The sequence below is a fragment of the Carya illinoinensis genome, chromosome 13 (assembly GCF_018687715.1).
Source record: "Carya illinoinensis cultivar Pawnee chromosome 13, C.illinoinensisPawnee_v1, whole genome shotgun sequence".
NCBI classification, from domain to species: domain Eukaryota; kingdom Viridiplantae; phylum Streptophyta; class Magnoliopsida; order Fagales; family Juglandaceae; genus Carya; species Carya illinoinensis.
Window position 1 is genome coordinate 31,835,042 of NC_056764.1, and position 17,345 is coordinate 31,852,386.

General features: G+C 33.4%; 2 protein-coding genes across 3 annotated transcripts; one reads left to right on the plus strand and one right to left on the minus strand.

The window, feature by feature from the left end:
• Window positions 1-950: 950 nt before the first annotated feature.
• On the minus strand, window positions 951-4,054 carry LOC122290723 (PRELI domain containing protein 3B-like). Of its 2 annotated transcripts, none has more exons than XM_043098332.1 (2): window positions 3,936-4,054; window positions 951-1,780 (listed from the first exon to the last, which is right to left on the minus strand). In XM_043098332.1, exon 2 carries the CDS (start codon window positions 1,763-1,765, stop codon window positions 1,208-1,210), a length of 558 nt encoding a protein of 185 aa, XP_042954266.1. In that variant the 5' UTR covers window positions 1,766-1,780; window positions 3,936-4,054; the 3' UTR covers window positions 951-1,207. The 2 variants fall into 2 exon arrangements, with proteins under 2 accessions (XP_042954266.1, XP_042954267.1); XM_043098333.1 differs by having other exon boundaries at window positions 951-1,774; window positions 3,936-4,051.
• Window positions 4,055-13,458: 9,404 nt separating this feature from the next.
• Window positions 13,459-15,030, plus strand: LOC122292890 (serine/threonine-protein kinase UCNL-like). Its single transcript, XM_043101436.1, has one exon. The coding sequence runs from the start codon at window positions 13,551-13,553 to the stop codon at window positions 14,787-14,789; it is 1,239 nt and encodes a 412-aa protein (XP_042957370.1). The 5' UTR covers window positions 13,459-13,550; the 3' UTR covers window positions 14,790-15,030.
• The last annotated feature ends 2,315 nt before the right edge of the window (window positions 15,031-17,345 follow it).

Here is a 17,345-nt window from a genome sequence, read left to right on the forward strand (position 1 = left end):
GTTGTGTATGCATAGACCATAGCGGTTTTTTTTTTTTTTTTTTTTAAAGAAAGTGGATAAATATATAATTGATATGAAAAAATTATTTTTGTGATTATAAATTTTATTTTTTTGAAATAAAATATGCATGACTTACACACTATTTAATTGTCTTGTTATACCGCACGAAATGTTTATCATTTTGTTGGCGAGAAGTTGAGAACACGTTAAGAAATTACCTCAAGTCGTAACGTACGGAAGAAGATGAAGTCAGCAAAAAGAAAGAAAGAAAAAGGCAGCATAGTAGAAGATGAATGAGGGTAGAGCTGCAGAATTTGTGAACACGTCAAATGGCATACGACGGTTCAATAGGCGTGGAAAAAGATAAATGTTTTGACTTACAATTATTTTATAAAAATAAATTTTATGATATGGCTTGATGACTTGGCGTAACGGCTCATGCCATTTTCATATTAATTATTTTATAATTTATTTTAAATTTTGTTCTCTTTAGAAATAATCATAACTTTATCTAATTCCAAAAAAAAAAAAAAAATCTTGAGTAAAATTTTTAATCTAATTTGTAATTGAGTTTATCTTGACAAACTTTATTGAAGTTTGTGTTTAGAATGATAGGGTCAGCCCGCCCATGCGCGGAGTAGAGGGTGCGGCCCCTGCTGCCCAACCATATTAAGATTAAAGGAGGCCTACTTAATCAAGTTGTTAATGCTGTAGGGAAGTTCTCGCTTTTGCAACTCAACATTGAAACTTAATACAAGAAATTGAGAAAGGAAACATTGCAACGGTTGATAACAGCCACCATGCAGCCTTGTTTCTTATCCAATAATTCATCAATTCTTTCAAGGAGAACAGCTTCCAGTTGAGTCATGAGCAGTAAATAGGTATTATACAGCTCCTGGCTAATCTTTCAGTAGAAAGTGGCATCATCTGCTGGATTATGGGGTCACAGATTAATCAATCATATACTTATCTCTATAGTATAAAGCATCAGATAGCTCCAACCTCCAAAGCAAATGGAAAATGCAGGAGAACAAAATGTCCCAAAGTTACATCAGTTCATACACATTCAGCCAATCGACGGGAAATTCAAGGCTGAGCTTCTATGATGTTACACTTTCACATTCTTCTGTTACTTTATACATCAAATGAGCTTACATACCTTTGACCTACAACTATAAATGACCAAGATTGAATTGAAGCAGCTGAATTAGAGGGAAATCCCGCCAGATTCAGCTTCAAGATACTTACAGATCCTCTCCATAACTTCTCTACCCTTAGCACTGTTCTGCAAAAATTTTTCAGCGCATCGTTGCTCTATCTTTTCTGCCATTGATGCCAATGCTGACAATGGCTTAATCTGAATGCTAGTCTCCTGCCGACAGACAGTCCACCCATCTGGATTATCCGGGTGAGGAACATACTGAATCTTCTCTACCACTTCTACAAACTTCTGGAGACTGATATTGCGTGTATTGAGTTGCATCGACCGTAATTGGGCATCCACAACTGTTGATTCAACACAATGGCAGATATCCTGACCGATGATTTTGCGAACGAACCATGGTCCTGGGGCATGGATAGTGATTGCTCGAGTGGTGTAAAGCTTCCCAGATTGAGAATCAAGCTTTCTGTTCAATGTGTCAACTTCAAGTATGTGAGATAGTGTACGCTTATTCTCAGGGTCAGCAAACTTGCGCCAAGATGCAGAAGTAACCCGCTCCCACGGGTGCTTGTAAACGTACTCCTGAGAATATGCTTTAACCATTATGTTTTTCTGTCACTACTCACCCAGAGAAGGAAACAACAAGTTAGTTTGCTAATGAAGTCATAGCTGCGAAGCTTTGGGTTAGGTTGATTTCTAGTTGAACAAAAGCGATTACCAAAACATATTCATCAAAGAAAAGGGGCTCTATAATCTTAGGAAAACACTGACCACCCCCCCCCCCCCCCCCCCCCCCCTCTCTTTCTCCTCTCTTTCTCTTCTCTCCTTTTTCCTCCTATTGTGTGTGTAATTCATAAACCTAAGGCCCAGAAGCCAACACATATGGTTCTCTAGTTTCAAATCTTTTAGTGCCCATTTTTCTTATTAACTATCAAAAAATAAAAAATCTTTTAGTGCCCATGAAGATACTAAGAAAAAAGAAAGGAAAAAAAAAAAGCTTAAAAGAAGAAGCAAGCAAAGGAACACAGAAACTTGTTAAATCAGATGCATTTAAAGAACACAGAACACCTCATAGCTATACCGCTTATCAAATCAGAGCCATAAACACTATTGTATACCTTTGATCAATAATCAATTACCCTATCAAATGACATGTCAGAAAGAATTTTGTAAGACCTGGACTTAATATGAGATGGTGGTGAATGAGATGCACATTGTTTATGGGGGAGAAGTTCTTTTTTGGTAAGTAAGATAAAATTTTATTGATTGAAAAGTAGCCGTAGTGCAAGGTACACAAGAAGTATACACAAAGTACACCTAGCAACAACTGGTGCCAGAAATGGATACAAGCAAATTATGAAAACTAGCCCTGTTACAATCAATGAGATTGTAACCTTAATCCATCATTCTTGGAGTATAAGTCCACATGTGAATTGAGTTTTCCTTAAATCGTTGCAAATGATATCAGAGCTGAGTTAGCCAAAAGTCTCTTTCTCCTCCTCCTCCTCCTTGTTGTTGTTGTTGTCCTCCTCCTCCTCCTCCTCCTCCTCCTCAATCAATGACAGATTGTAACCTTAATCCATCATATTTTGGAGAATCCATCATATTTTGGAGTATAAGTCCACATGTGACTAGAGTTTTCCTTAAATCATTACATATGGTGTCAGAGTTGAGTTAGCCAAAAGTCTCTTTCTCCTCCTCCTCCTCCTCCTTCTTGTTGTTGTTGTTGTTGTTCTCCTCCTCCTCCTCCTCCTCCTCCTCAATCAATGACAGATTGTAACCTTAATCCATCATATTTTGGAGTATAAGTCCACATGTGACTTGAGTTTTCCTTAAATCATTACTAATGGTGTCAGAGCTGAGTTAGCCAAAAGTCTCTTTCTCCTCCTCCTCCTCCTCCTCCTCTCTGAATTTTCCTTAAATCGTTACAAAAGAATTCCAAAGGATTCCGTTTGTAGCATTGACTAGTCTTTGTATAAGTCCTTATGTGATTTGGCCCATTAGCTCTTACATTGGTCTATTCATCACGAAGTCACTTTCACAAATTGAAATATCAAAATGACGCAGAAAAGCAGCCATCATTCTAAACAAAAACTTCAATAAATTTTTAATCAACAACTACGTTTTCATAGTGAGCCATCGCCCCTGCTCATCATTATGATAAGTATTATGCTTTATTCTTTTTTTTCTTTTTCTTTTTTATTTGCCAGCTGAAAAATGCAACACTATTAGGGAAATCTGATCGTTGTAGTCACTGCAAAATCATTCAACTCCATGCTCAATCACATTGCATATGGAATCCGACAAGAAATCTATTACTTCGTGCCAAAGCTAATCAAAACTTAGTTCTAGCTGATTCTTTTTTATTGTTTTGGGTGGGATAGTTCTTTTTTTAACGGCACAACTCAGTACCTCAGAAAATAGAAATGGAAAATAATAAAAAGTACAAAATTCAAACCCAATATGGACCCAAGACAAATATTAGAAACGCATCATTTAATTATTAGTTCGTATTGAAATGAATTTATTAAAGCAAGCACCTTGTTTCAAAATAGCTTCTAACTTGTATTTCGCTCTTACAGTAACCCCAATGAACACTAATATCCTACCCAATAACCAATCAAAGAAGAAAATACTGTAATTAAATAGCACTATAAACCGTTTTTCTTCGATTTTTTTTTACTAAATGGACGAATTATTCAGGTCAAAAGGGAAACCCCAATTAAGATTAAAAAAAATTAGAGCAGATAATTATAGATCCGAGAGGGAGTACCTTGGAGAGTTTAGTGGTTTCAGGGGTCGCAGTCACGCAGTCGAAGGAATAAAACGTCCTCCCCCGAGGATTGACTGCAGGGAGACAGAGATGATGGATTTATAGATCTCTCGTCGTCCAAAACATACAACCATGGACTTAGCTAGTGTATATATCTAGGCCCAGATGTTGGGCCACCGCCAGCTCATGAAGCCCATCATGTGTACAAATTAAAAGCGTTTCTTGGGATGGGGTTGAGGCCCAGATATGCTATATTTCAAGGGTAATCTGCCTAAAAGTGAGATACTCTGTTCATTTTGCTCATGTAATATACGAGATATCCTTAATCTGATCAAATTTGACTTGGTTAGTTGATTGAGTCCCTCGGGTTTTTGCTCTTGCTAACCCCAACCTCAATTAATTCCTTAACTTCAGAGATAAACTGCAAGCCATCATGCTCACTAAATTTGCTCCAAAATGATCAATAAATGTTGTAAGTATAACTCATTTCACGTGTCTATCTCTCTCTCGCGCTTGAGACATTAAAATTAGAGCAAGAACTTGAAAATATATTTTTCATAATCATGATGAGTCAGAGACATATAGATTTGAATCCCAATTAGGAACACCGAAACTTTCGATGCAAGCAATTCCCCCATATCAAAGAGCAACCTCAAAAACATCCTAAGAAGTTTCGCATCGATGCATCAAAGATCAAACTGATATGTATACTCAGCTTAGATTCCATGAATATCATTACTATATAGTCCATAATACAGACTAAAGAGTTGGAATTGAAAAGGCAGGCCACCCAACACAGGTTTTCAAGTTTGTGAATTTGGATTAGCCTCGATCGATTCTCTCCTACCGTGTACATACCAACCCTATATTAATGGGCTTGAATTGGAACATCAATGGATACCCACTCTTGTAATGAAATTGCTATCGCGGCTTGTGAATAATATAACAGCAGTATCATTTTTCAAAATCAATGTAGCAGTCAAGTACTCACATTTTTTTTTTTTTTTTGGGCACCTGGATGTCTGTCTAATCTCAGAAGTACACAAGTCCTCGACAAGAAGTTCAATAGTCTTTAAAGACTGTCTGCACCCAGTAGGATTCAAACCTTAGAACTTGAAGGGGACATACCACCAAACAAAAGTTTTTACCACTCGAGCCAAGCCCTAGGAGTTGAAGTACTCCTTCTTAAAGTCATAGAATATTCTATATGAATTGTGTTCCTTAAAAATGTACAAATTTTAAACAAAAATGAAGGATATCACACTCACACGTACAGTTGTAATGCCATTGGTTTCAAATTTCAAGACCATTTCAGCCTTTTCAACACACAATACTTGATTTGGCGGGGAAAATAGATATAAAGCCCTCAAAATATAAGGCCCAATGTTAGAGTAATGAAAAGTAATAGTAGTGATTATGCCATCATCATAATAATACATATATACGGCCTTATCATTATATGCATTACTACTACTACTGGCAATGTTTGTAATCTTTTGCAATGATATTATACTTGAATTCCTTTGGGCCATCAATGTCCAAAGCAACAATCAATAATAATTAAAAGATCAACAGAAAAATATAATATATATAATTAAAAGGAAAATTCCACCCTTTTTTCTCCTAGTGTGTTCATGTGAAGAGTCTTTTCAGAATTATTTACATATATATGAAAAGACTGGTACATAATAAAAAATACAAAGATATGACACATGCATGTTATCTTTGTTCTAGCTAACTACGAAAAGGACTGATCATCATCTCTAGATAAATATATTTGGAAATCTTTTAGATATATATTGGCCTTAATATAAAATGTTGAGAAACATGAATTAATTCAACCCAAAAGGTTGAGTATACATTTTGGATTTAGGCCCTGCTTGCATAGTGAAAATGTTTCATCACATCTTTTTATTATAATTTTTTCAAATTTTCACAAAATATATAATATATCCCGTTTGGATTTAGGCCCCACTTGGATACTTAAAGGGTATATATACATGATTCATCTTATTCATGTCTTACTATGTTGATGATGCGATATTATTTACCAGTAATATCTAATGACTGGGGTAATTCTAACTACATTAATATAGTGAGTGTGATGAGAATAAGATAAGAGTGTGGTAATATAAGAAACAATTTGTAAGCTCCTCTTCACAAACTTAAAACATTGGATATTAGCAATACCGTTCGGTGGTAGAACACGCCATTTACAGGTACTATATATAAAAAACAATTTACAAATTAATTTCAATAGAATATATACAAATGATAAATATTATATATAAATATAATTAAAGAGAAAAATTATTAAAACTGAAAAGAAAAAAAAAGAAAATTGAAAAAAAAAAAAGGAAAAAAGTCATGATGGATAATAATATATGCTATCATTTTCCTGTAAATAAGCGCATAAGTGGAATTTTACAGGTATGTGGTAGGGTCCCCTTGGTGATTCCTGACAACATGGTGCACCAATTTGAGCACAAAGAAATAAAGAAAAATAAATAAAGTAATGTAAATATGAGTAGTAGTGATGGCTACTTTAACCATCATTGGAGGAGCCTTCAAGTAATCAATCCTGCAAAGAAATGGAAGTTATTATATAAAAATAATTCATCCCAAGATATAGATCATGCGCATGGATGGATGGATATATATTGATCGAATCATCATGTATTTTGATCTGCAATTTCTTCTTGATCATTAAAGACACAAAGATCAGATCATTCATGCATTCATGGTGCATGGCCGGGGAGGCAGCTAGCTAAGCTAGCTAGCTTTATATAATAATTAAAATTATTTATTTACTTATGTAGATGTACAAAAATTGAAGGATTTTGTGGGTTTGTGCTCCTTTCGGTTTCCACCATATATATATATAGATATATATATAATATAAAATTTGGAGGTATCTTTCTACCGCGCGCGCACAATCACACCAAGTGATCGGACACAGTACGTGGTTCCCACTTCGATTTGCCTCACCAAATTGCACCCAACGTTTCTTTGAATCAAAGAACACTATGGGGCCTCTTCTGTCTCCTTTGTGACTGTCACTACTGTTAAATTAATATATATACAACAAATATATCATAAAATCGTGGAGTATATATGAGAAAGAAATGACACTAAAATTGAATAATCTGAGTAAATATTAATTAATCTACTAATATTCTAATAAGAGCATGCATGATTGATTAAGGTTTATCAAGATTTGGACTCGATCAATTGAGACCGATTCTAGCAGCTTTAAGTTGAACATGATTATTTCAGCTGATCATATAATATATTAATTCCATGTAGAATACCAAAACTATATATTAATTATTAATTAGAAGAATCTTTGAAAAACTCCAACATTAAGTTGGATCCATATCTCTTCGACCTGAGTATATTTAAAGAGAAATGATATTTGCAATCGTGGTTATACAAGCACCGCTCAATCTCTTTGAAAAAAGTGAATTAATACCAGACTCACATGAAAAAACTAATTTTTTAATCGTGGACTCCACTCTTTTTCAAAACAATTGCGCGATGTTTGCACACTCCACAATTATATATAGCATTACTCATATTTAAAATATCAAAAATTTTATTTATAATCATTTTTGTGTATTCTATATATGTGCACTTCAATATATATACGTATATACAAAATGTGGTGCTCTCGATCGATCTGAGTTAAAGGCCAGCGACTTCCACATGAACACGCACTCACATAATGACCCTAGTTCTGATCTTAATTTTGTAGATCATCATGTTCATATTGATATTAAGAAATAGTGTTTTGCCCCTTTAGATACCCAAAGCTGAAATTAAATCTCAAGAATTATATAAAAAATAAAGGGAAATCTTTTAGATGGTGGAATCATGGCCGACAAAGCCATCATCATGAAAGCATTCACAGCTTTTTTTTTCCTTTAAAGTACATACGTTCCAAACTTTGACATGGGTGGAGGAATATAATTAGTATATTTTTTTTCTTTCCTTTTTCTTTGATCTTAGGTGGAAGCTTACATTTTCTCCAACCTAATGATGGCCGACAGGAACACATTTTATGAAACTTCAAAAGTAAATTTTAAAAAATAAATCCATGGTGGGGTTATTATGTCTCCAACAGATAGAGTCTCAAAAGATTGCCAAAAAGAAAATAGTTTACAAGATTTTGTGTAACCTAAAGTTGGAAGATATGGGGTTTTATGTATATATATATGGATCCTTTTCCAAAGTATCCATTCAATATGGTTGGTGAGGCTGCCTTCCCTATTAGCTAGTATTAACACGCTCAAGCTAGCTATATGCAATTTATACATGACATGCATGCCACCATGTATATATGACTTTGTCTCCCATCATGTCATGATATATATCATCATGTGTTGTATCCTCTAATTTGCGGAGAAGTTGGAAAGCCGATGAGGGAAATCTATATATATATATATATGCAACCCAGCTAAAGAGATTCATACTGAGAACATGAAATCTATATATGCTGCATGATGCATGGTTGTCTGTTTGCAAGAGCTGTGAAGCACTGATTAACCAGCAGCTAGCTTGATTAATTAGAGCTAATTATTTATTAAAGCTCAGTACTAGTACTAGTAGTAGTACTACTAGCATCATTTTAAAAGCCTCAAAAAGTCGAAAATCATTGATTCACACCGGCTAACATCCTATAAGGTCAACTTGTTGTTCAATCTTGCTCAGTTTTTAGTGCGTTATTATATATTTATAAACATATATATATATAACAGTACTATATATATGTGTGTGTATCAGTATTTCATTGATCACCATGCATGCAGAAAGTTTCGTTTTGAGTTAAAATAATAATGTTTTAGCGGGGGGGCACATCGCTGGTTAATTAGGAGCAACGTACGTAGTGTGGGTAATCATCCAGCTATCAAAATAATTGGAGAAGGTAGGAAAGATCGATCATCAGTGATAATTGATTGACGATGAATTCGAAGGCCTTTTATAAGGCTACGGACCGGAAACTGAGACTCCCTGCATCTGACCAATTGGGACGGACGTGTGTACTTACTAATTCATCATGTATTATCAAAACTATTCATGTTAAACTCACAAAAAACATGATAAATAGTGTAAAAACTAGCTAGAATATCCGCACGTTACATTATTAATCTAATGTGTTGAAAAACTACGCACGCAATTAATCTCTTGACCACCACGCAGCAAACATCAACTCATCACCATGATTGTTCTCGATCGAGCGTATTATATCATGTAGTAGATATTATATATATTTATATATATAAAATGAAGCAGATAATTAATATTGGGATGGTGATTGTTTGACAATATTGCCAATTGAGTCATGATCATTCGACAAGCAGTAGGGCTGTGGGAATAGGGGCGCCACACACTTTAAATATCCATGCTTGTGAATTGTAACAATCAACACGACTTGAATCTGTATGTATGATGGAAATGTCTATATAATGGTCCAACGTCCTAGCTAATAGTAGTACTACCTTTATATATACCATGATCTGTCTTGCTCATTGTTGTCGATCCTAATATTATCTATGTATATATGTTCACACACAGCGCCCGCCTAAAGCATAAATGCCTGGGTACAAGTTCACATGCATGCTACTTGGCTTGATCATGATCGTACTCGAAACCGACAATATTGCATGCATCGATTCCATTTGGTTTTATTCTCCGTTTATAGATTAACGTTGCAAATTAAAGGGAAAGAAAATTTGAAAACAGATCATCATCAATCTCTTCAAATCGAAAATATTCGAAGACAAGTTTTAGATTAATATTAATGTTCTTTTCTAGGATTTTTTTTTTTTTTTCCTGCAAAATGGGATCAAAGCATAAATAATATCTCAGAGAATATCCAAAGATCTATAGTAAAGGATGCATGCAACTGATCAATTGGATGTACGTATAATATGGTGTCCCCTAAATTTAAAGCTAGAGCATATATTTCAAACGTCACATATATTACATGAAATTAGTTCATAGATTGGCGAACCATTAAAAAAGAATTAGATACCAACCATAATTCTATATATATATATATATATATATAAAGTGTACCTAGAGGAATATTAGTTTCGAGTTAAATTAAGGCATAATGCATGATTCCTTCACACACACACACACACACACACACACACATATATATATATAGTTAATGTAGATCACGCAATGTTATGGATCGAGGGTTTGATCCACCAGCACCCACCTAACATGCACCCAAACCACCAGTCTTACGCATATCAAGAACATCATGAATGTTTTTTTGTGTTTAATTAAATTAAAGCTATCTAGCTACCTAGCTAAGTGCAAGTTAAATGTGTTTCCCCAAAAATACTATTTTGTTTTTATATATGTTAATATAAAAATGAAACAAATTGTTAAAAAGAATTATAAATATATTTATCGTTTCCAAAATGGACACCAAAAACAAGTAATTTATAATTTTTCTTCTTTTTTTATCTACTTTTTTTTCCCCAGCTTTTAAGTACGGCCGGCCCATCATTTTCTTTTAATATTTCTTTATTAATTTTTTTAAATTCGTAGAGGTTAACCAATGTTAATTCAACTGTTACATTATCTTCATGTTACATGAGTTTCCACTTTTAACGACGATGGTAAAAAACATTTCAGTTGTAGATGCAGTTAAATGTCGCTAATGCGGCCTCTGATGATCATGATCATGCATTCATAAACATGTAGATCGATCATGACTTTGCATATATGCAATATGCATCGATCAGCACCTTTATTTTTTCACCGAATGCAGGTAAAATCAAATCCTCACATTAATGCCCAACATAACTCATAAGTAGTCAAACAAAACTACTTCAACTTTGAAAAGGTAGAAAAAGAAAAGAAAAAAAAAGGGTGAGACTAACTAGCTGATAGGCTAAGCTAAAACGAGTCGTGTTATCGGATCCCCTAATCACTAGGATGCATATACAAGTACGATATATATTATTTAATTTTAAGCCATTATTACTTTGTATTTGGCAATAGTGATGATCTCGTATTTGGAGGAACCCTAATTTATAAAAATTGATTTTCATAAATTATTCATTGAGTACAAGAAAATAAGTATTTATAACGAGTTATTTGAGACAAGAATGACTATTTGTGATCATAATAAACTTATTAATTTGGTAAAAAATAATCATTTCAATAAAAAAATGAAGAATTTACATGATTTTTCGATTAATATGTAATTAAGAATTTTCCTAGGAATAATGCCCAATTAAGTGACTATTATATTTACATGAATTGTTAGTCATAATTTAAAAAAATATATATCTTTTAGATATGTTGGTTAAGCACGGATCTATATCTATATATATATATATATATATATATGAACTATTTTTTAATCGGTCATAAAAACCACATTATCATAATTAATTATTTTACAATCAAGATCTAAGTGAATTGGGTCATCTGCTTCTTCCTTGCTTGTTCCTTAATTCATGATCAGCCAAAACTTGGCCAATTGATTAATTAGATGCTTTCCTGAATTTCATAGACTTGCTCAAACCAAATCAATTATTGAGAGTTAGCTAACCCAACGTCAATATTTCCTTATAGTTTAGGTCCAAGTGCATTACACATGAAATCTTAATTAAGAGTAAAAAATACTAATGTTCTAAATCAAGGGGGGGGATATATCCTTTCCTCCATTTCAAATAAAATATGAGTTATTTTGCTTATTTTATATTATATTAAAAAATAAAATGACCAAAATAATTCATATTTTACATTAAATAGATATATACCGTCTATTTTATTTAAAATGAATAAAACAAATAAAATGATTAAAATACATAATATTTAATGTTTAATGGATAATTTATGTTATATACATAAACAAAAAAATGAAAGAAACAAGGAATTGACAAGAAGTGACAACATTCCAACGACAACCCCCCAAGTGCACGTTCGCATTGGCCTTAGATCATGGGAGCTAGCATGTAAGAACCGTACAAGAAAATTGTTTTTCCGCCATTGTGTTTGGCTCTATGCTATCTTTTCTTTTATGTCATACACGTGTGCCCACCCATTTCTTTACTTTGTAGACAAATATATATGTATAGCCTATACTTCTAGCCCAAAATCATTGCATATGGCTGGCACTACCTCTAATTAAATCACGTCTCTCCTAGTACACCCATCCCCCTCAATTGTACACAGCTGAAATCCCATTGGCCTACTTTATTTTTACATATCTATATATCTTACATATATATTTTTTATATGAATTATGGAAGCATTGTAAAATTTATTTAATGTCCCAATCTTTTATTTATTTAAATCTTATAATCTACACAAATTTAATGAGTTGTAATTTAATTGTTAAAATAAAGAGCATTTGGATCAAAAGCAAAAAATCATATACATCTCGAGTAATGTAGAATATATTATGTATAATCTATGAAATTTTTTATTTATAAGTCATCGTAGATAATATATCTATTAAATTGTAGTCTAGATTGGTTACACAAAATTAAAAATCTCATCTCATCTCATTTTAATTTATTATTACAGCTTTTTCAAATTTTCATACAAAATATAATAAACAATTTAACTTCAAATCTCAATAAAAAATTAATGTTAAAAAATTTTATTATAATAATATTTTATTCATTACTATTTAAAACATTTTATCTCATCTCATATTATATTATCTGTGTAACCAAACGAGATATAAATGATTGATTTAGAATATAAATTTTAAACTTTAATCTTATCGTTTAAATTATCTGAATGATGTGTTATATAGACTGATTTAATAATAGAATAACTTATAATATTTATATTCTTTGAAAAATCAATTGACATCTTTTAAATTTCATGTTCCAATTGTATGGTTCAATATAAAGGGACAGAAACATTATTATGGGGTACTCTAAATTAATTACTTGAAAATTCATACTAAATGTTATAAACTTCACATAATTTTCTCTATAATCAAATCGTGTAGTTTTATAAAGTGATTTATTCTTGAAAAATTAAAGTTGTGGAAAAAAATAAAATTTGAATCTTGAAATTAGGCCCGTACTTTTCACCAAAAATGAATCAAGACACGTCGCGCACAGTATCCCCACCTATTAAAAAGGTGAAGATAAAGGTCGTTTAATGCAATAATAGTTCCGTCTGTTACTTTAAAAAGAAAATAAAAACAAAGAAAAGAAAAGAGAAGACATTGCTCAGAGATGGAGACAAAAGACAAAAAGAAAAAGAAAAAACTTCGTTGAGTTTAACAACTGTTGATTGATAAATATTCAAAAGTAAAGCAAAACAAACGGAAATATATATTTAGTACAGCAACTAAAACGACAATAACGAGGAAAAAAAAAAACTAAAACGACAATAAATCACTCTTACAAAAACATAAACTACTTCGTCAAAAATAAAAATAAAAACAAAAACAAATACCAGACAACAGAGAGAGAAAGGGTAGAGAAGACTGAACCCGGATAGAGAAAGAAAAAGAGAAAGCGGCCTATAAAAGCCAAAAACCAACGCTCAAAACCATCTCTCTGTTTCGCTCTCTCTCTTTCTTTCTCTGAAGTTGTCTCTTTTCTTTCTCGTTCTCTCTGTACAATGGATTTACCACCGCAAACCTCACCGGAACTTCACTTAGATAACCTTAAAGCTATCAAAGTCCTCGGTAAAGGCGCCATGGGCACCGTCTTCCTCGTCCATGACAAGACGTCAGACCCTTCTGCCTGCTCTCCCTTCGCCCTCAAGGTCGTCGAGAAAGCTTCCCTCCATACCAAGCTCGACGCTGCGCGCCGCGCCCGATGGGAAATCCGGGTCCTTTCCCGCCTCTCCGAATCCTCCCATCCATTCCTACCTTCCCTTCTCGGTTACCTCGACACACAAGATTTCCTCGCCTGGGCTGTCCCTTACTGCCCCGGTGGCGACCTCAACGTTCTCCGCTACCGACAAAACGATCGCGTTTTCTCCCAAGCCGTCATTCGCTTCTACTTGGCCGAGATCGTCTGCGCTCTCGATCACCTCCATCGCATGGGCATCGTCTACCGCGACCTCAAGCCCGAGAACGTTCTCATCCAACAGTCAGGTCACGTAACCCTTACGGACTTCGACCTCTCCAGGAGCTTATCACCGAGGACGGTATCGGTCAATACCTTCATTTCCACCGAGGCCGCCGAGGAACCACCGGATATTCGCCGGAAACACCGGAGGAATCTGTCACGGTGGATAACAATATTACCCGATAATAACGGCAAGAACAAGAAGGGCCTGAAGAAGGCCAAGTCGGCACGAGTCAGCCCGGTCAGTCGACGCAAGCCAAGTTTCTCCGACGGTGAACGTTCCAAATCCTTCGTGGGAACGGAGGAGTATGTGGCGCCGGAGGTGGTACGGGGCGACGGTCACGAGTTCGCCGTCGATTGGTGGGCCCTGGGGGTACTAACCTTCGAGATGCTGTACGGTACGACGCCGTTCAAGGGGAAGAACCGGAAGGAAACGTTTCGGAACGTTTTGGTGAAAGCGCCCGAATTTATCGGCCAAGGCACGGCCTTAACGGATTTGATCGGACGGTTGTTAGAGAAGGACCCCACCAGAAGATTGGGGTACCTGAGAGGAGCGAGCGAGATCAAGGGACACGCGTTCTTTCGTGGTGTCAGGTGGGACCTATTGACGGATATCTTACGACCGCCGTTTATCCCGTCCAGAGACGAAGGGGACTTGACGGACCAGATAACGACGGGAGGGCTGGACATAAATGACTACTTCCAGAAATTGAGATCACCGCCGTCGTTTCCACCATCACCGTTATCAGAGCGTCACGATACCGCTTCGTTACCTGAGTTCTGATCCAATGTGCTCGCTCGCACGTGTAAGATTTTTTTTTTTTATCCCACAAAATTCTGTGTATTTTTGTGTATATAAAATAACTGTAGAACGTGAAAAGGGCATTAGCAGAGAAGATTAGTTGTCGCTTAGCAATGATTAGTTGAAAAACTGTATTATACGTTGTTGATACGGTTATACTTCCTGGGTTCCAATTCCCACGCGCCATATGTTCATGCTTTTTTTTAAAAAATTGTATTAAGCAGCTCTGCATCTCACATTTATTTTTATATTTTATTTTTTTTTAATTTTTTTTCTTTCAACAAGTATATGGTATAGCGTTGTTAAATAGAATAATTATTTCTACAATTTTCACTGCAAGAGATCTAAGAATATACCATTTTTATTTTTTTAATTTTTATTTTTTTAATAAAAAGGATAACGGGTTTCGAACTCAAATTTTCTATTTGAAAAATCGAGTCATATGCATTGAGTCTCTTTAAGCCTTTTAACTTGTGGCATAAAACTGAGTTCTTATATTTCTTGTGCCATTGATCTTGAAAGATTCTTATTTTTTGAGGTTCATATTGAGTATAATGTAAGAAGATCTGAGGGAAAGGTATTTGGTAGGGTCAAGAATTTGAATTAACATCATTTTACTGGCTAAAAATATATTATTAATAATAATAATAATAATAAACACTGTTGGATCCGTGAAGTGTGGTAATACATCAAGTAGCTATTACTAAAAATAATTACAAGCTAAAGTTGGTGGTCCAATGACACGTGCTCTTGCTTAATGGCTTCTAGTGTTTAAGCTTCTATTCTCATTTTGAGTTTAAAAAATGAACCAACTGGAAATATATCACGATTTTTTAATCTAAATATTTTTTATAATAAAATTTTTACATACAATCAATTTTATGTATTCTTTTATACATTTTATTGATGTATTTGATTGTGAATTAAAAAATAATTAATACAAATAATTATATCAATAATATACGTAAAGAGTACATAAAAGTGACTGTATATAATATTTTAAGATATATATATATATATAATTTATAGATCTTATTCATGCTATGTCTATATTTTTCTAAATTATAAAAATATTTTTTGATTCAAATAAAATATTTATTTAATTTAATTAATGGTGATGATAATTTTTACGGATTTCTAGAGAAAGAGATGGGTGGGTTAATATGATTACGGGACAAGTGTTCTTAAATTACGGGATATGATGGCAGATTATTGGCCCAAGTTTTTAGCTTTACCTTCATCTTTGTTGTGAAAAGAGGATATGTTACTAATTATTAAATATCTTTTTAAAAATATACTTAAAAAAAAAAAAAACAATTAATATTATACAACTTTTCAAGAAGGGAAAAGATCGTGTAGGTTATGGTGCATGTTCCAGATCATGTTATTCAGTGCCACAATTACAAACAAACAATGATCTTACCATTGTCCCCATCCCCTCCTCCCAAGCCATCCCAAAGGTTTGCTTTCACACGTGAGATAATCGAAAATGAAAGCTACGTAATGCATGTCAGAACAAAAGGAGTTTTTATGATTTTATTTCACCAAATTATAAAGGGAAATGATTTTTGCAGTCAGTAAATGCAGTTAACGTGTAGTCATTTTGAAAAAAAGTAAATTAATATTAGACTTACATGAAAAAAAATTATTTTTATAACTTTTTTTTATTCATTCCGTATAACCATGAAAAAAAAATTATTTTTATAATTTTTTTTATTTATTCCGTACAGCCGTTTGCATCCCGACTGTATTTACCAACTGCATTTAGCAAAGTCCAATTATAAATATATATATATGACAAATTATGAATTCATTTCAATATTTTGCACGATAAAATATTGATAATGACGTATTATATCTTTAAACCATCAAAAACTTATAATTTATATCTTGATCTGACTGGTTATAATTAAAAAAAAAATTGATATTTACAGTTATAGTTATGCAAGTATTGCATAGTCTTTTTTAAAAAAATAAATTAATACGAGACTCACATGAAAAAAAATTAACTTTTTAATTGTAAATCTCACTTTTTTTCAAAGCGATTGCATAACATTTACATATTTCACGACTATATGTAACATTAAAATTAAATTTTTAATAATAGATTTTATTCCTTTTTAAAATGAATATGTGTGCATATCTCATGACTGTTTGTAGCATTAATCAATTAATTATACTAGTATATCTAGTTATATTATTTAACGGTTAGAATTTATTGAGCATGTTATATATTAGTTATTGGTAGAATGAAGATGCAATGTGTCAATCTTGATAATTTGACAGTGTGAAAATAATATAATGGTAACAAAAAAAATATAATATTTTGCCATGGAAATAAAGGTATAAAAAATAGGGTCTAGGTTTTGAATAAAAGCAAGGTGTTTTACCAAAAGTTCCTGCCTTTAAAGTGAAAAGGCCAAGGATTATAAGAAGTGAGGCCTTCCTCCTCCTTTTTAGGAAAAGTATTTTCTTTTCCTTCATAAAATAGATTAGGATGTTTGATTTTGAGACATTAATGTACATTTATATATATAT